General features: G+C 41.4%; 1 protein-coding gene across 3 annotated transcripts in view; it reads right to left on the bottom strand.

The window, feature by feature from the left end:
• The window catches only part of MYB (MYB proto-oncogene, transcription factor), a 33,735-nt gene extending 14,327 nt beyond the window's left edge, over positions 1-19,408 (bottom strand). The window contains exons 1-13 of one of the 3 annotated variants that reach the window (XM_030316399.1): positions 19,291-19,408; positions 14,491-14,608; positions 12,633-12,704; positions 11,085-11,177; positions 10,613-10,833; positions 8,652-8,886; positions 7,308-7,388; positions 6,741-6,845; positions 4,943-5,197; positions 3,445-3,807; positions 1,773-1,915; positions 673-787; positions 455-580 (exon numbers count right to left, since the gene is read on the bottom strand). In XM_030316399.1, the coding sequence (XP_030172259.1) occupies positions 455-580; positions 673-787; positions 1,773-1,915; positions 3,445-3,807; positions 4,943-5,197; positions 6,741-6,845; positions 7,308-7,388; positions 8,652-8,886; positions 10,613-10,833; positions 11,085-11,177; positions 12,633-12,704; positions 14,491-14,608; positions 19,291-19,313 (1,950 nt within the window). In that variant the 5' untranslated portion in view covers positions 19,314-19,408. Of the gene's footprint in view, positions 1-454; positions 581-672; positions 788-1,772; positions 1,916-3,444; positions 3,808-4,942; positions 5,198-6,740; positions 6,846-7,307; positions 7,389-8,651; positions 8,887-10,612; positions 10,834-11,084; positions 11,178-12,632; positions 12,705-14,490; positions 14,609-17,528; positions 17,624-19,290 lie in introns of those variants that run through there. The other 2 variants (XM_030316397.1, XM_030316398.1) reach the window with 2 other exon arrangements.
• Between the last annotated feature and the right edge of the window lie 211 nt (positions 19,409-19,619).

Here is a 19,619-nt window from a genome sequence, read left to right as displayed (position 1 = left end):
GCTTCTTGCCACCAAGCTAAGACTTGGATCCCTGCAAGTTACAGCGTTTTTCTTTTATGCTGGAAGTTAGATACTATTGTTTTAATATAAATTTCAATTCTCCATGACATCTGAAAATTAAAAGTCGGTGTATTATTTATCTATCCATCTGTGTATCAGTGATAAAACAGTACAGTAAAAAGCTGCTTCCCTCTCTCTCCTTTATCCTCTCTAACATGTTTTCTGCTCACACATGAAGTAGATAGAAGTGGCTTGGCTTCCCAAATGAAAGGTTACGTGCCCACAGTCTAGCAGTACCTCTTAACCGCATCTTGCAGGCAAACCTTGTATGAAAAGCAGTGCTGCTACCCAGTACTGATGCCAGACGTATAAAGGAACGTTCCGTGCCCACAAGGTACAGAGGGAGCAGGATTCACAGCTTGTTCCTTCTTGATCCCAAGGATCTCATGTTTACCTCTTGTTTGATCTTCTTCAGTAAAGGTGGCCCATTTTCTTGAAACTCAGCAACAATTCCAGATTCATCAGATTCCTGCTTGATCACATCCTGTAGGTCTTCTACTAGATGAGATGGTGTCTGAGGCTGCAAGGAAGAGCGGGTATGTTTGCATCAGAGGCAAATTTCTGTCTGTAATTAATACACCAGCTAACCTCAAGAACTTGGCCAAAACTTACTAGCATCTTCAGAGGACCATATTTAATTTCTTGAGCTGCAAGTGCATGTTTGAACGGTGTAGGAGTTCTTGGAGAGCTTTCTAGGATTGACCTTTTGATAGCTGGAGTTCTAAAACTTTAAAGGGAAAACAAGGGTTGGTTCAATATGAAAGAACATAAGCCCTTTTACATCATTCTACCTATTAAATATAATATTTTTATACTGAATAAGCCCTATAATTGATATGCAATTGGATATGTGAATTAATCATATGTGTACTGTTAACAAAAAGATAACATATACATCACATATTTCCAAATATTTAAAAGTATTATATTCCCAAGACTAAGAGCATTAAAATATTCTTCATCTTTCTTTAGTGGTTCTGAAGATACACAGAGTGCCTCTAGGTCTTTCTAATGGCCATAAACATGGTAAAGGTTTGATGTCATTTACAAATAAATTTTATCTATTCATTAAAACAGGCTCATCACAGAAGACATAGAAAACCACCTTTTAAAATGTACTTATTGTAACAGGAAATAGTAAGACTGAATTTTTTTATTGATGTTCTCTGTCATTTCTTTGAATTGGTTAAGCCCTTTATTGAATATGTGGGAGGCATCACTCCTTAGCTTCTGAGCATATAATATCCCTGGGGATTTTAGAAGCAGTCCTACCAACAGATAAATTTCAAAAAGGAAACATAAGATTAAAAAAATATGAACTAAGTACAGAACCATACCACTGTTATTGTGAATTTTGTAATCAGAGAGCAAAGGAGGTTGAAAATTTTGTCTTCGGTGAAGAAAGAAAAGCCTTACTGAGCAAACAGAAAAACTGAACAGAAAAATTATAAGGACTACCTCTGTATGTATAGAACATTTTGAAGTGAGCTACAAAAAGTAATCTAGTTTATCCTCTGACTCACCACCTCTAGGTAGTTGTAACATGTGCAAGACAGATATATTCAATGTGGGAATATACATGATTATGTACATTACAGGTAGATCAGTAAAATTATGTACATGCAAATGGATCAGACATTGAAGACTGTATTCCATTAATTAAATATAGGTAAATAAGGGGAAATAATTTTATTCTTGAACCAAGGACTTACATAGTATTTTCCTTTTGAGTTTTCACAGTCTGGTCTCTATGAAATGGTGTTGTAACAGTCAATTTGTGACCATTGAGAGGGGTAGAAGTTAAAGAAGGCATTTCCAAGTCTAAGTTTTCATGGTTACCAGAAGTGTTTAAGAACTAAATATGGGAAGAAAGGGAAAAAAATTACTTAGATTAAACAGTGATTCTTTATTCAGCCCAACTTAAAAACCACACCATGAAAACTAGCAAGTATGTTTTACTGACCCACTATGTAAAATAATAAAGATGTTAACAAGCACATAGCATTGGACAGGGTATTATTGTTTTATTTCATTTGAGCACCCGAGGTTCAGAATGAAATTTCCAAGAAATAAAATCTAGGGTCATTGCTGAAAAACTTGCAAAATCCTAAGAAAAAATTTTCAATAAGTGCCACTTGCCATTAAAGAGAATGAGATGCACTCTTTATTAAGATTATAAGCATTAAGGTGATTTTTTGGTAAGTAATTCTTGATTTTCTTTCATGCTATTTTTTCTCTTTAATGATCCATGAATTATGATAGAAGATTTGCATTATGTGGAAAATTCTTGGATAGTAAGCTGTGTTTCTCAGAACACCATCATTCTGGGAAAATAGCAGGTGTTCCTCAAAAAGTTCCAAGATACAATAAATTTGGGATACATACATATATCATAATCTCCTCCTGAAATTCATAATGCACACCAATTCATTAAAAATTCTGAGAGGTCCTGTAGTAAAGAGACCAATTTTAACTCTGACTTAGTGTTTCCCAAACTTCTATATTTCAATTTTTTCTGGACCATCTATTAAAGTCTTGTAGAACTAATATTCTTCAGAACACAATTTGGAAGATACAAGCAAAAAGCAAGATAATTATTTTGGTGGGTGCTTCATTTGTTCATATTTAGAGCTCTCCTTAAAATAAATTCAACAGACATAACTGGAAAAATGTTTGAAAGTGCCAAATTAACTATTAACTTCAATTATTCTCATAATTAAGGAATACAAGTCTCTGATAAGAATTATAATTTCCATGCCTTAAAAAAAATTCTATGAAAGGATATTTATGGCAAATACTGGGTTGATAGCATATTATGGCACAACTCAAAAAGCCAATGTTGAGAAATTAAAATTAAAACGGAAGTTGCTTTCCTTAAGCATTTGTTCCTTATGCTTTTCCAAAACTTTTCCACATAAGGATGGATTGGAACCTTTAAAGTTTCGGGTTGCGACTCAAACAAATGCTCTCCAAATATAGTTTGGTTCCCTCCTCCCCTGGGTCAGTGAATCACAAAGTAATAAGTGAACAAATAGGAAGAAAATCTACTAAAGTTTTTAAGGAGAGGGAAGGGAGGGGAGAAAAGGAAGGGACCGAAATGTTAAACTCTAGTGTTGAAGGAAATAAAAACACGTCCCATGCAGCTAACCAGGTTTCAAACCACCAAAAGAAAGAGCGAGAATTATGACAAAATGATCAGTCAGCCTACAGACAGCTCAAACTTTGGGAAGCAGTATGACTTGGCAACAGCTAGATTCAACAATGGAACGAGATCAGTGAGGGCAACAGTAATTAGTCATTTGTTCCAAAGGATTAGTTTCTAGATTATGAAGGCTTGAGTATCTGTTGAAAATTAGTAATAGCTGTGTAGAAATCATGCTCTACCTGTGAAGGGGAGAAGGGTAGGCTTTTGACAGGGGAACGCTTGGGAGTTGAGCTGCTGACGCCAGCAAATAGGAAGGAGCTAGAGCCTCCAGTGGCTAAGGGGCTTGCCTGGCCGCGCTTTTTTCGAAGGATGACCAGTGGAACTGTGCCGTGCCTCGAAGGAGGTAAGGGCTTGAGCGGGTCAAGTGAACCCTCACTCAACTTGAGAGCGTTCACCCTTGTGCTAGGCTCTCCTGCAGGTCTATTCAGACTGCCCTCTCTTTGCTGAAGCTTTAGGGCTCTGCCTGCATGATGTTGGCTAGGTGAAAACTCTGCTTCTTCAAAGAATTCAAAACTGCTGAGATCACACCATGATGAAGAATCCTGAAACAATGTGGGAGGCACAGAACTCTGAGACGGTGTGTGCATGATATGTGCCATCACCTGAAACACAGTACTGAGAAAGAACACCGAATGCAGAGAAAACACCTGGCCCTCTTGAGAAATAGCGTCAGGATTAACAACTGTTCCAGCACACCGCACGGCAGGTCTACCATGCGGCCTCCAGGCTGGTCCTACGTGTGTGCTGCGGGGACCTCCGGGTATTCTCTCATTTGCATGCAATCCGAAGCAAAGAGAAAACCTTTTCTAGATGGCACATTTTGGCAACGTTCATCCCGTTTGATGGATATGCAGGTAAGTGCTTTTTAACCAACTGGCAACAAAGGAAATGAACTGAACATTTGCTTTTTAGGTGCCAACCTCACGTTTGTTTCACTAAAGATGGTTTATCTCAGTGAACCAGTGGGGCTGGTAATCAATCATCAATGTTTTGTGAAGAGAGCCAGGTACCAGCAATGAACTCGCTACCACTCAAATACACGGAACGACTGCTTAAAGGTCTAAGTAAACATAATTCTTAATGTGCGATCCAAAAGCAAAGCACAATTCTAGGGGCGCCTGGGTGGCTCATTCGGTTAAGCATCCGACTCTTGGTTTTGGCTCAGGTCATGATCTCATGGTTCGTGAGTCCAAGCCCTGCATCGGGTTCTGTGCTGACAGCATGGAGTCTGCTTGGGACTCTCTCTTTTCCTCTCTCTCTCTGCCCCTCCCCTGCTCTCTCTCTCTCTCTCTCAAAATAAACAAATCAACTTCAAAAAATTAGAAAACAAAACTTAAAAACAAAAGCAAAGCACAATTCTAAAGAAACACAAAAAAGTAACAAATACGTTAAAAATAACTCAAACAGTACTCCATAACCCGAGATCTACTTATAGGTCATCAACTTTACTATTTTAAAAAGTATGCATTTTGAAGGAAATGCGTGAAAAGCCACCTTTTATCTGCATAGCCTATGAAATCAGATCTTTGAAAAAACAGACACAAAGGCTAAAATCATACTTTTACATTCATACATGCTAATAACATGTTATTTGCCATAGAAAATGGTAATAATTTGAGAACTGGGTTTCCTAATTCACCATCAAAAACATTCACTTGCCTTAACAATTCTACTTACAGAATCTATAAATTGAAGTGTTTCTGCAAATTCTAAGAGGTTCTTAACATTATCCAGAATGGTGCCTTGGTGGACGATCATGCACCTTGCTGGAGAGGCACTTTCTTCAGGTAGGGAGCCAGGATCCACAGGCAGAGAGGGAGTGGAGTGGTGTTCTTCCAAACAGGAAACAGGTGCACTGTCTCCATGAGGTCTGGTGTGGTCAGCGATGGTGGTGCTGTGCCACCCGGGGTAGCTGCATGTGTGGTTCTGCGTCTAAGGAGGGGGAGGAGGGGGAGGAGGGTGGGGGAATAAAGAAAGAGTAGGGAGAAGAAAGGGAGAAGGAACTTAGCAATGAAGTTGCACAAGGTATCAGATGCTGTTGGAGGAAAGATAAAAGTAGTTGCATCATCCAAAACTTGCGCCTATGAAACAGTCGTCAAGATGTTTCCTTTTATCGATGCAAGACCCTGCTTTTTAATAGTGGCGTAGTCTGTCACCTATATGAACACCCTCACTGTCATCATTTTGCTAAAACTGCCAACAGAGAGACTGTGTCCTCAAGTGCCACTCTCCCATGGTCCATCTTAAAAGTCTACTTTAACATCATCTCCAAAAGGACCACGCATGGTTGCTGTGAACTAAGAATTGTCCTGTTCTCATTCTAACCTACAAAAAGGCCAGAGGACTCGAGAGTTAGAGTTGCTTTTCTCTGCATATGTTCTCATTGCTTCTATCCCTTTTTAATGTTACGGATTGCACTGATGCAGTGAAGGGCTGTCAAATCAACGTGGTTAGGAAAGCAGAAGGGCAAATTAACAGAAGTCTCCTTTCGGCATGACCATGCAACAAGAGAAATTGCAAAACATGAACTAGAGTTAAAAAGTGGTCGAACTAACATATGCACATAATCATCTTATGATTTAGCCCCAAAGACATGTATTCCTAAGAATACCCACTGGGTATCACATCTCTTTTATTCTCTTTGTTGCTGAACTAACTCTGTCACAAAGTACACGCTGATTTCTCAGTTTGCGGCCAATCACCGAAAAGATGTCAAAATTCAGTAATGGTCCACACGGCTTTCATGCATGCAAACAGAAGAGAGCAGCCGTGTTATAGACAGAGAGAGGATGTGTATCTTTTTCACAGGTATATACTGAACATGCTTCAAATCATATGTGAAATTAGCAAGTATGAAAATGTAGGTTAAGAAAAATAATAAAAGAAAAAATCAAATGAGTAGGTATCATACAGATACATAACTTTGTAAATAAAAGCAGATTTTCATTCATTTATATCTGTTAGTCGGTCTTTGAATTAGTAACAGTCCTGGAAAAACAGGAAGATTGATGGTGACAATCACAAGTGGATATTGTGTTTGTATTGCCACTCAAAAGGGCTACTTTTAATTTAGTCAACACACATGGTGATACCGACTGCATTTTATTACAAGCAACTTCTGTTCAAACAGTGTTAATGAATGGGCATCTAGGCAGCTCAGTGGGTTAAGCCTCTGACTTCAGCTCAGGTCATGATCTAGTGGTTCGTGAGTTCCAGCCCCATGTTGGGTTCTGTGTTGACAACTCAGAACCTGGAGCCTGCTTCAGGTTCTGTGTCTCTTTCTTTCTCCCTGCCCCTCCTCCACTCACTCTCTGTCTCTCTCTCAAAAATAAATAAACATTAAAAATTTTTTTTGAAACACTATTAATGGATCTACAGTCTTGATTAGTGTAACACTCAGAAGAGAAGGGAAAAGAGACAGGAGGGCACCGGGGTGAAGTTCTCCCCACATTCAAGCACCTGGTTGCCTTCTTACCGGTAGCGCCTGCTGTCCTTTGAGCTCATTCTCAGTCGACATTAGGAGCAATTCTAATTCCTTTATTCGCTTTTCTTTCTCAGGGTCTTCATCATTATAGTGTCTCTGAAATTAAAAGTAAAGGAAGAAAAACAGAGAAGGGCCTGATTGAAGCTACTGCAGATACAATGGCTGTGGCCTGCAGTCATGAGGGGCCATACAGCCCAGTGAGCCTCAGCGTGAGACTGGCACCAACGAAATGTGGCACAAAGCTCTGTGAGTGTCATTCCACACCTAAGGGAGTGATGTGAAATCTGAGGCTCAAGTGGGTGCTGACTGATGAGCTGGTTCAACTTATGACATCAGAGAATCAGAGAATTCCTGAGCAGGTTTAACTCTAGAAGTGAAGATTGGTAGCTTGCTGGCCAGAACTCTACCCACCCCTCTGCTACTCCCTTTTTTTTTTTTTTTACATCAGTCAGTCGAGCGAAAATAAGTATTTACATGAAAGAAATAAAGCATGTCTTGAAAAAGTTGCTTTGAACAGCCAACGGGTTTCTTTACGAAATGGTCTTCACATGATCTTACCTGAATGGCTGCAGCAGCTGGCTGAGGGACATTGACTATATTTACATGTAACGCTACAGGATATGGGACATGACCGGAGACCTAGATCAAAAAGGCAGACAAACAAAGGCCGAGTCATTCATGGTCACACACGCTTCAGGGGAATTGGCTTCCTCTAGGATTGAGAAAAAAAATACTGTACTAATAAAATTCACACATGCACAGAGGAAAAAAGAAACACAACAAAAAACCCTCTAGTTTGAAATTTTAGCCAGGCCTTTAAAAATAGCCAAATAAATAGCTTACGCAACGTAAAGAGATTTGGAGTGCTCGTTGATCTTGACAAAAAGCATCCCTTAATTAGAGAATAACACAATGAAAAATATAACCTAAAATATATTCATGAAGCTATGAAAGAAGCTGTAATGGGAAAAACTGATGACTTAGTTGTTTATAATAGAAATATTTTTCTTGGAATAACTATTAGTTATAGTAAAGAGCACAGAACTGCCTATGATGGTTCACTCATCTGAGACTTTTCTGGAAAGTCTGTAGTCAAATGAATGATAGAACAGACAGAGAAGAATAAAAACTATTCAGGAATATGATTTGAATATAACTTGCACACGGGCTCCATATTCTTGGCTAAGTTTCACCATCTATTACTGTTAGTTGTAAGATTCAAGTTCACTGATTTTATTCTTTATGCTTCGTATTTTTCTTTCCCCACCCATTCTGGACATTTCTTTCCCTAAATATAAATGTCTGGCAATCAGGAAGGCATCACACTGATCCAAAGGAGGACGAAAGAAGACATCAGAGAGTGGTGTCACAGAACTGCACCTGACTCGGAGTGAGAAGGTAAACACACGTGGAAGGAGCAAATTAAGACTTTTCTCCTAGATAGATCACTACCAGAATCAAACTTTACAGAATCAAACTTGCCGCATTTCAGTGTCAAAGGATCTCTGCTTTAAATTTAATATGACATTCACTTTTCATTTTGGAAGAGAAAAACAAAAGCCCACAAATGCATCTTCATGACCCCATTCTTCTCCGGCAGGAACTTGTTAAGTGGATTTACATTCAAAAGCTAATCTGATCTGAAGCACTTCAGTTGGAATCCAAAAGCCTGGACTGCAGGCTGCCCTACGAGCTGTGCACCTCTGCAGATTACTTAACATCCTGGCTTCCCAGCATACACCAGGGGTAAGGATACCTCCCCCTATCTACCTCGAGGCTCTGAAGTGGGGTGATCACCTTTGTGGAAGGTCTTTGAAAAGTCAGCGGCTGCGAGGTATTACTGTTACCTGGGGCTAACATAACCATCTCTTTCAGTAAACTAAATTCTCAGAAATGGCTTACGTTTTGCGCTTCAGAAATGTGGTAATAGGAATAATCATTGTTAACTGAAGTCTGGCCAGCTGGAGGGAGATGAGCTGAAGGTGGGGCATGAGCAAAACCCATCAAATGACTGTTCTTCTGAAAACTTGTGGCCACTGTTGGCGGGCTGGCTTTAGAAGACTCTTGCAGATAACCTTCCTGCTCGACCTTCCGACGCATTGTAGAATTCCAGTGGTTCTTGATAGCATTATCAGTTCTGCACAGAAATATATCATGTAAGAATTTTACAAAAAAACATTTTAATTCAGATTAGAGTTAATTGACAGAAAACTGTTTCCCACAGAGACGTCTTCTTTGGGTCTTTTGTTTTTTGTGTTTTCTTTTAAATTGTTTTAGTCTTCCCGACCTCTGAAAGTCATGCTGCCTCTATTATCTAATTGAAAATCCATAGATTTTCCTTCATTACACAAGATGGAATAAATGTGGCTTTCGAGAAATCTTTAAATTTTGTAACTATTTTGTTTCCTTGATAAAAGAGAATTTTCGATACAAACCCTTCCTGTTTATTCTGAGTGTTCACGGTACAAGACTCTAATACAACTTAAAGATCCAACTATTCTGGAAAATTACCGGCTTAGTAGGGCCTACACACCCCAACAGGCACACAGTAAAGTTTGGTGAATGATAATGATGTCGCCACTGCCTCACTGTCCACTCTTTGTCTCGAATAGCACTAGCCAGAAATTTTGAGTAAAAAAAAAAAAAAAAAAAAGGGAAAAAGCAAAAAAGAAACTCCCACCTTTTGACGGCCATCTCAAATTGTTCTATAACCAGAGGTGACAATGGAAAATGGGATCCAGAAGGGGAAAGATGCTACATCCCCATATCAGTTCAAACTGAAAAGCATTTTCACTAAAGTCTTACAGTTCTCAGGAAAAGTTTCTCAATTCAAAAAAAAAAAAAACAAAAAACGTTTTAGGCCTCCCTTTTACTATTTTGATGGGGGTGGGGGCATGTATGCTAAAGAAAGAGGAAGTTCAGTTGCCCCTTAAATTTTTACAAGAATCAACAGCATATTCTCAGGCCAGATGGGAGAAAAGGCCTTCTTTCCTCAGTATCTTGGATCCTGTAAGCTGATAGGGAGCCATGAGGGAGGCGGTGCTCTGGACCATCACCCAAGAATTGCTACATAAACCATCAGAGCCATGGCCTTCTTTGAAGGTCCCTTTCTCCAATTCTGCTGCCTAAGAATATAATTTATTAAATATTTTCTTACATTGTTTATATAAGATTTATAATGAAGAGTATCTTCCAAATTAAAGAAAATGTGTCATAAACTGTTCAAGTGGGGAGAGTGCGACAAAAATGAGCTTCTAGAGATATCCTTCACGATGAGGTCATTTTTTGTGCCTTGTTCATTAAAAGAAAGCATAACACTGACATTGTTTAAAAACCTGGAAGCAGTAGGATAATTCTAGAAATACTCTTATTTCTTTCTTTAAAAGAAAAAAACTAAGCCAAGTGGTATAATGAAATGAATGTTGGTATCAGGAAAATGATAGCTGAGATCCTTCTGGTCACTTAACCAGCTGTATGAACTCAGACCAGAGGCAAAATGTCTACCCTCAGTTTGCTTCTCTGTGTCTAGAGTTCTATAGTTTACGAAGTGCTTTGACAATCATTTTATTCGATACAAACATTGGCCCTGTGAAGTAGGCTATTATTTATTTTGCAAATGGGGCAACTGAAGCTGAGGAGAGTTCAATGACTCGGCCCAAAGTTCACTGTTGGATGGATTCTGGAAGTTCCCAACCAGATAAACTCTAAGAGCTCCTCAAGTTTTAAAACCTATGGATCTGGCATATCTAATGAAACACTTACAATCATGGGAATGTAATTCACTCGCTATACATTTAAAACAAAATGTTCAATACCCACTCCCTCATTCTTCCCAATCAATATATTTTTTGACATATTATTACCGTCCAGGCAGTAGCTTTGCGATTTCTGCCCATCTGTTCCCCAGTCTCTTGTGTGCCTGGTAAATAATTCTGTCTTCCTCTTCTGTCCAGGAGGTTTTCTTAACTTCTGGATTCAAATGGTTATGCCACCTCTCCCTACATTGTTTTCCAATTCTCCCTTTTAAGTGCTTGGCAATAACAGACCAACGTTTCGGACCGTATTTCTGTACAAGCTCTATCACCTTCAGATAAACACACAAAAATAACCTATGTTTTAATGTTATGTAATGACTCAGTGTAATCATTCTTCAGTGTTACAAGATCTTTAGAAAGGGTCTAAAACTCTGCTTTCATTCATTGGAAATATGGGAATAGAGTCCTCTGCTTCCTGTTTGTACACTTTACCTGTTTCTTCAAGTTGGGAAACATTTAATTAAGATGTCTGGGGAATATTCTTAACTGTGATTCGCACACCAATGAGGAAAGAACTTACTCTCTGATCTTCTTCTTTGGTCCAAGGCCCCTTGATGAGCTCAGGGTTTAGTACTTTCTGCCATCGGTGCTGGCACTGCACATCTGTTCGATTCTAGACAAATAATAAAGTATGCACTGTCATATAGATATGATGCGATAAGCACATGAAGACTTGGTTATTATATGAATCATACACAGACAATATACAGGAAACACGTTCAGGAACATTTTGGGGCATGTTTGGAGAGCCTATCTATCCCTCATTGCTTACAGCTAACAAACATACAAAGAATATATCAAAATTGGATCTAAAATTAGAAGCTCTACCTGTTAAGTGAAATAATCCTGCCATGCGAACTGAAGGACCCTCATATTGTACACATGGCTGTCGATTTAACTCAACCTTAACTTCAGCATGTGGAAGTGCCTCTATGAACTAAGACTTGTTAGCGATTCCACATGAAGGTTGGGCTTCCATGGAAACCTACTCTAAATGATTAAAGTTTGCCTCCCATTCAACCTAAGAGATGCACTTCAGTTTAGGGCCTCAAGTATTAATACTGCAGAACAAAAATCAATAAAGATAGGATGAGAGAGTATAATCTTATTAAGAGAGTATAATCTTATAAGAAAAAAAAAAGACAGATATGTAACTAACTAATAGAAGGCAGAATTTGATTCATATGCAAGAAGAAACCAAAGCAAAATTATATTGGGCTGAGAGCAGAAGCTTTTCCTCAGGAGCAGAAATTATGTTTCCTTAGGAGGTGTCTGCAAAAGCTCTTGATAGGGACTTTGAAGGATGGATGGAACATTCTAGGAGGTGGCATCACCAAGGACAAAAGCCCAAAGGAGGTAAAGCAGAAATTAATTCAACCAAACCTGCTGACAGAGAGGAAGTAGGAAAGTGAACCGGAGCTGTATGCTGGAGCCGTGTGGAAGGGTCCCTATGTGCCAGGTCTAGGCAGTGTACTTAATTTGTGAGACTATATATGTTACTGCTGTTGATTTTGAAAGGATACAGCTGCATCTTAGGAGGCTCCATCTGCCAACAGTGGTTGGGGTGGATGATAAAAGTGGACAGCTACAAATAGAAAAGCCAGTTAGGAAGCCACCAGAATTGTCCAGAGAAGAGGGAAGGGGGCAATTCTGTAGAGCAACAAGGAGGATGGAGACAAGGGACTGACTGACAAAGGAATTTCAGATTCCTCAGTCACTGCTTAGACGTAGGGGATGGGAAGTGGAATAAATCAAAATGGAGTCCAAAATTTTCAGCCAGGGTACCAAAAGTATGACTACTGAAATAAACAGGAAATTCAAAAAAGCTAACTTGGAAATACCATGAGTTCAGTCATCCTAATGTACACAAGTCATCAAAATGCTAATTTATATCACCCAAATAAATAAAAAGATTAAAATATAAACCATAAGTTATGGTTGAGGCAGTTCTCCCCCTGATTCTTGTATATGAGCAAATGTGTAATGTCTTAATACCCTCTCTCCGAATATCTTATTTAAATCATGGGGAGAAGATTTCCTTTCATAGAAGAAAAAATTACGAACTCACCGGGAGATAATTGGCAATAACTTTCCAGTCATCCGTTCCATTCTGTTCCACCAGCTTCTTCAGTTTTTCATCCTAAGACATTTAAAGTTAATCCTAGGATATCATTCATTTACTGTATAACTTTGCTCTAATTAGAGTAAAAGGGAACCAATCCAATAATCCAATCCAGGAAAAAAAAAAAAAACTCAAAAATATCCAAGTACAACAGATATTAATCTAATATACTGGTTTAGAGCATAGATTTATTTAGAGTCAAACAGACCAAAGTTTAAAACTTGACTTTAAGCTACTGACTAGTTACATACACATGGGGATATCATTTGACTTTTTTTGGGCCTCAATACTGTCATCTACGCAGTAGCAATGCTGATGTCGAGGTAGTTATTTGGGGATTACGTGAAGTAGCTACGCGAAACATTTAGTACAATGCCTGGCTCACTGAATGTCTAGTATATGATAACTGTTCAAAGTTTTACTTGATAGGAAAAAATTATGAACCCAAATGTTAGAGTCAATAGATATTCAACTATGGCAACAAATAGGATCTTGAGTAAGAACCAGTTCAATTTCTATTTTAACATCTCCTTAGTTCAACCTCTTTCACGAAAACAACAGAAGATCACTTTTTAATTACATTTGAAGGTATTTATAATGTAAGAAAGTAATTGCATTTTTGTATCAACATAGTCATAATTTAAATGAGGCCAAACTTATTAGAACACAGAAGACACCACACGTCAGGGAGAAATCTTTCAGTTCACAAGTGTCTTCCTAAGCATGTTCCTTCAAGTAAAAAAGAACCCCCACCTTTCTGCAAAGGTAACTTTCACACACACTGTGAGTCCCGAGAAGGACACAGACACAGGGATTAGGAAACCAGTGTTAACAACAGAACTTCTATAGCTCTCAGGATCATCTGAGAGCACAACCTCCATAGGTAAACTATGCATTTCCTAGGGACCTCCCTAGCAATCCTGCCAGAGCCTCTCAACTGGGGCTCTGGTGAGTGAAGTGGGGTGGAATGAAACTGAAGAAGAATCAATACTATTTAATCTAACATAAAATCCTCTGCAATCAGTCGCAAAAGTTTTTGAAAACTCTAAAGAAAAAGTAACTTTCCCCATACATTAATAATTTTGCTCCTTAAGTATTTTCCCATTTCTACAAAGATCAAGATTTTGATAAGCTAGCGGAAAGAGAAAGGTGGAAAGAAGACACATCTCCACCCATCATTGCACACTGTTAGAACAGACATTCATGTGTAATCCATTATGACAAGATAGGAGTATTATGTTTCATACTTTTGTTTTGTTTTTGGACATAGCAATTCATTCACTTGTACAGAGAATACTTACTACCATCCCACTTTGTATCAAGCAATTCTGGGCTCAGGGAACACGGAAACGAACAGATGTTTAGCCCTGCCCTCGGTAGGTTTGTAGTCAGCCTACTGGGGGAGGCACACGTTACAGCAGCAGTGAGGACGAATGTGTAGCCAATGCCTGGAGGATGCATCTAACCTGCCTGGGGAAGCCAGGGATGGCCTCACTGAAGAGGTGCTGTCTTCACAGATGATGAAGAAGGAGTAAGGAGTTGTGCAGAAGGGCAAGAGCAGAAAAGGTAGAGAGAAACACAGATGAAACATACACTGAGGACGGGAAATTCAAAGAACTACAAAGAGTTTGGAAGAGGATTGTATGGCGCACGCGTGGGGGGAGTGCTGCGAGTTCAGCATGGTGCATAGGCTCATGCTAATGAGTTTGAGCACCTGTAGTTTAGCTGGTGCTAAACTTCATAAATTCTTCATAAATTGACACACTCTAGGTTTATCCCATGTTTTGATAACATGATTATTTACCTCTTCCCTGGTCCACCTAGTTTTCCCCAAGTGACGCTTTCCAGACTTGGGAAGCAGTCCATCATAGTCATGATCACACATCTCAATGTCTTCGTCATCCTCGTCACTGCTGTATATGCTGCAGAAATAAAAAATGGGCAGACGGGGACTGAAACCAGAAGACTTAAAACTATTGGATTACAAAACTTACACGAAAACTCAATCTTTTCAAAGGTTACGAAGATAAAAGTTTGAAAACTCGCACAACAAGATTGCTTTCTTCATTCTGTTGCTCTAGTATTGTAAACTGGTTCTGCTGTTATTGGTATCCACAGATACGGCAAAGGACCTGGAACTTTCTTATTGCTCTGCATGTTTAAACCTGCTGTGACTGTCAGCCCAGTGACAAGTTACACATTTGGCAACCTTCCAACCAATGGAGGTTTAAGTTTAAAACTTAATGTTAAGGACAATCAAAGAAACAAGAGCCTATGTCCTTCACATAAGTACACACTCAAAATCTTTGGCATGCACCACATCACTTAAATAATATTTCTCCAATAAAATAAACAACTCAATCATGCTACTCCAGTGGTACTGGTGTTTTATTGGGAGAAAAAAAAAATTCAAGAAGTAATACACCCAACAATACAATTATAGTCATCCCTTAAAGATTAGAAGATTAAGAGAATGTAAGAGGAAAGGATTTAAAAAACCTGAGGAAGGATAAGGCCATCAAGTGATCAGACGGTTTCATAAAATTAAAATATCCATTAAAATATTAAAATATCCCAAAAGCATTAAAATATCCAACAGCCCCAAACTCCAGCACAGTTGATCCAACCTGTGGCCGTGATTACAATACTGTTTCCTAAGTAACTAAATGAATAATTAGGCCACTTGGTAGTCAGACTCTTACTGACTTTTTTGTTTTGTTTTGTTTTTTTTCTATTTCTGACTGAACGGTATTTGAAACCTCTTAAGATGTACCTGATTCAAAACTGAGGGATTCCCCCAGATGGCTTTAAAAAGAATGCATTAGTGTTTTGAAGAGAGCTTTTCTTTTACCTAGTAGACAAAATTATGAATTTTGATGACTTTTGAAATAATTCTACACTTCAGGTTTATTAATCATATACTAAATAGATGGCAGTAATGTTACAGCCAGTAAAAGTTACAGTTTACTTTTACCTATAATTTTACTTATACAACGTATGACACGCTATCTTAAATTGTATCTTAAGAAATTAATGTAATACAAACATATCCTAAATATCTTAAATTATACTATCCTAGAAACTTCAGTAAAATTTTCCATTGTAATATTGAGAAATCCACCAAACTGAGAACAATAAAAATGCTGATATAAAGCAGCATCATGATGCAAATTATTATTTTTAAAAAGGAAATTTATATTTATATCAGGTTTTGTCTTCGCAAACTAACTTACAAGTATAGATATAATACAAGTGCACGATATATACACAATATGTATAATTCATACATATAGAATACAGGTATATAATATATACAAATATATATACCCTTACAAGTCCTTACAAGTCAAGCAAAATATATATACCCTTACAAGGGTGTATATATACCCAAATATATATACCCTTATATATATATATACCCTTATATATATATATATATACCCAAATATATATACCCTTATATACCCAAATATATATACCCTTACAAGACCTTACAAGTCAAGCAAAAGTGCTTTCCAAAAATCCTGAATGTGAGGTTCTCATAATTTAAAACTATCATTTTGAGAAACAATCTGAAAGTCTAGGATGCATGGTGACAAGTAGGCTGTGATCCAAACTCCAAATGCCACTACAAAAGAGAGCTGTATTTATAATCTATAGTCAATTTTTATTTAGTGTCTATTCTTTTAAACAAGAGTCTACTCCTGTTCCCCACTGTCAACAAGAGGCTCTAAACAGTCTCTGATTAATAAATGCAATAGTTTCCCTTTAAAAAATCCCACCAGCAGCAGAAGATGAAAAAAAAAAATATTTTCCCAGAGCTGTAGGTCAGCATCTTTCAAAAGGGTCATAAGGAACTCCTTGAAAAGCCCCCAAATGAAGTGGCCCCCTTATAAAATATCAGGAATACCAGGAAAATTAGGGTAGTCTGAACAAGGAGTCACAGATTCCATCTACTTTAAAGTGTTAGGTTTGGTTAAATCTGGAGATCACATTTTCAGAGGTGAGAACTACATTTTCCAAACTAGTAATTGGGCATCTTTCTCTTGGAAACAGCTCACCTCTCGGGAACAAGCAACAAATACCGCCGCCCATAGGGGGCAGCCAATGTCAGGTGAGAGCGGGTAGGCAACAAACAGGACCAGGGGTCCGGAGGCAACGGTGCCAGTCCCAGTTCTGCCTCCACCTCCCTGCATGACTCGGACAAATCACTTCCTCTCTCTCAGGACCTCAGTTCCTCGCCTATACCTAAGGACTTGGATTCTATTAGGAAGGTACTTTCCAGTGCTAATAAATGATGATTTCAGATATTCCCTGCTTCTTACAAATTCAGCACAGAGGCAGAGATGTGCAAAACCGAAGTCCTGGGGGGAAATGTGGTGTGGAACTTCCGTAGGTCCTGAAGAGGCCACAAGGGCAGCAGGGAGCACCCAGGGCGGCCCACAGTCCGCTCCTGGGTCCATCAGCAGGTTGGGAACCCGGGCTGGCTTTTAAGCTCTGCATGCGATGTCCTTGCTCTAAGTTGTCCTGGTAGGCTAAGTAGCACGGTTAATTTCTACTAAGGACTTGAAATAACTTTTCCTTTATCTGCTCAGACCCAACAGTCAGAGGACTTTCAAAGGCTGATTTCAGGCTTGATGCACTTGACTCCCCACCTGCTAGACCTGGTGTGGTTACAAGAGTACAACTATGAATATTACATTCTGTCAAGGAAACAAACCGTGCAAAGAAACGAAAAAGAAAAGAGGTGTTGGGGGTTGGGAAGAGGGAGGGGAGTGGGAGGAAGTGCCTTGTGGCCGCTACTGTGATTCTAGAAAAGGGGTTCAGACTCATTTCGCTGACCTGGTTAATAATCCCTGCCGAGTTGACGCTCGCCCTGCAAGAAACGGCTTCCAGCCCGCAGCCGGGTTTCTCTTCCCCCTGAGGCAGGTTCAAGGCTCCCGCCCCTCCAGGCCGCCACCCTTCTCCGCTACCTGGGAGCTGCAAGGAACCTGCGCGGCCCCGCCCCACCCGCCCAGCCGAGATCGCGGGGCGCGGAGCCTCCACCGCGCCTCCTCCCAGCACCCCTTCCCAGCTTCCTTCTTCTCCTACTCCTAGTTTCTGCTCTCAGAAAGAAAAAAAAGAAAAGAAAAAAACATAGGTGCCTTGGCTGTTCTGCTGTTAAGTCCCAAAGGCGAAGGTGAAACCACTTCAAGGCCAGCACCCCCGCCCCGCGTGGCGGGGCCTTAGGCGAGGCGTAGGGAGCCCAGGGGCCCTCCAGGTGGCCTCCCATTTTCTCCCGCGCCCAGCCATGCCTAGGCGCTGCTTCCCGCCTGGCCAGACTCGACCCGAGGGTGCTGGGGCAGGGCCCACACCCACGCTGTTTGCAACTTCCCAGCGCTGCGCTGGGACGAGCGACAGCCGGTTCAAAAACAAATAAGTACCAGAAAAACAAACAACCCGAAGGAAAAGAGGTTGGATTTGCTTTGCCCCCAGGGGCTAACACCAAGAAGCTCAGAGCGAGGGTCGGCCCATCACCCCTCGTCTGCCCCGGAGACCTAAGACGGCGGGAGCAGGGCGTGGGGAGGCGCGGCAACCTCAGCCGCGTCCACGTGTGCGCGCCGCGCCCGGACCTCTAGCCCCAGCGAAGAGGCCGCGGGGATTGCGTCCCGGTTGCGCGGCAGCGGCCTTGGGTGCTGCCCGCCTCCGTCCTTCCCCGTTGAGTGGCAACCGCGACGGCCGCTGAGCTTGTCCGCGCACCCGGCGGCTCGCAGGGAGCTCCGGCGCGTCCAGTCCCCCTAGAGACCAGGGGAAGCGGGAGTGCCGGCGACTGACAGTTCGGACGAGTATTTCCCTCCTCCTCCTCCTCCTCCTCCTCTCCCTCTTCCCCTCCGCGCGGCCGCACTGTTGGCGGACTTCACCCATCGTCCCGGCGAGCCTCCCCAAGTGCGGGGACATGTGCGGCGCGGACGCGTGTGCGTGTAAAGTGTTTGCATAAGAAGAAGTAAAAGCCTGCCAGAGTACAATGATCAGAGCCTTCAAAACCTTGGCTTAAAGCAGTTTGCAAATGTAGCGACCCTTTTCCTCCCCAAAATCTTTCCAGCCGCCTGTCAGCTGCCGCTCTGCTTCGCCTCCATAAAGAATGAATGAAATTTAAAGGAACTACCTGCAGCTACTAAACAATCCGGCATCTTCCCTATATCTGCCATATGCTCTGCACTTCCAAGTCCAAACATAACGCAATGCATCAAGCAATTACGCAGCGACTCCCTCGCGGACGCCCGCGGCATCAAGCCAGGGACCTAGTGGGCTCCCCGGGGTTGGGTGGGCACCGCTCTGCCCCAGGCTGGAACGTGCTGCTTTTTTGCCCCCTAGAGAGAAATGGGTCCCCGTGCAACTTGCAAAATGAGCCTCAGGGCATGCTTCCTGACGCCCTGACATATTTCCCGAATAGGTTCTCCCATTCATCAGTTGCACGAGCAGCTTCTGCCGAGGCAGAGGTTCTAGGTCCTCGCAGGATCTGACAGCCCCGCAGGAGATCCGGGAACTCATTCCCACCTGCTCTCCGAGCACCCGGTGCGCCGCGCGCCCCCGCCCGCGGCCGCCCGCCCGGGCTCCCCGTTACCTGTGTCGGGGTCTCCGGGCCATGGCGCGGCGGGCGCGGGGCGCAGCTGGGAGCCGCGGGAACCGCACGGGGCTGCCGCCTCCCGCTGCCCGCCGCCTGCCTGCGTCCCTCCCCGGCTGCGCAGCGGCGTTCCGCACCGCCGGGGCGAAGTTTCTCAGGAGAGAGAGGAGGAGGAGGAGGAGGAGGTCGCGGAGGAGGAGGAGGAGAAGGAGGAGGAGGAAACAGGTTGATATTAAAATGTAAACTCTGTAAACAGAGATGCCATCAAACAAAGAGCTTTGGACACTCCCCCTCCCGCCAAATCTGGCGCCCCTGCAGTGCGCACGCGC

This window comes from Lynx canadensis, chromosome B2 (assembly GCF_007474595.2).
Source record: "Lynx canadensis isolate LIC74 chromosome B2, mLynCan4.pri.v2, whole genome shotgun sequence".
In the NCBI taxonomy this organism is placed as follows: Eukaryota; Metazoa; Chordata; class Mammalia; order Carnivora; family Felidae; genus Lynx; species Lynx canadensis.
The sequence above is the reverse complement of the archived record's forward strand: the minus strand, read 5'-3'. Positions and strand labels throughout refer to the sequence as shown.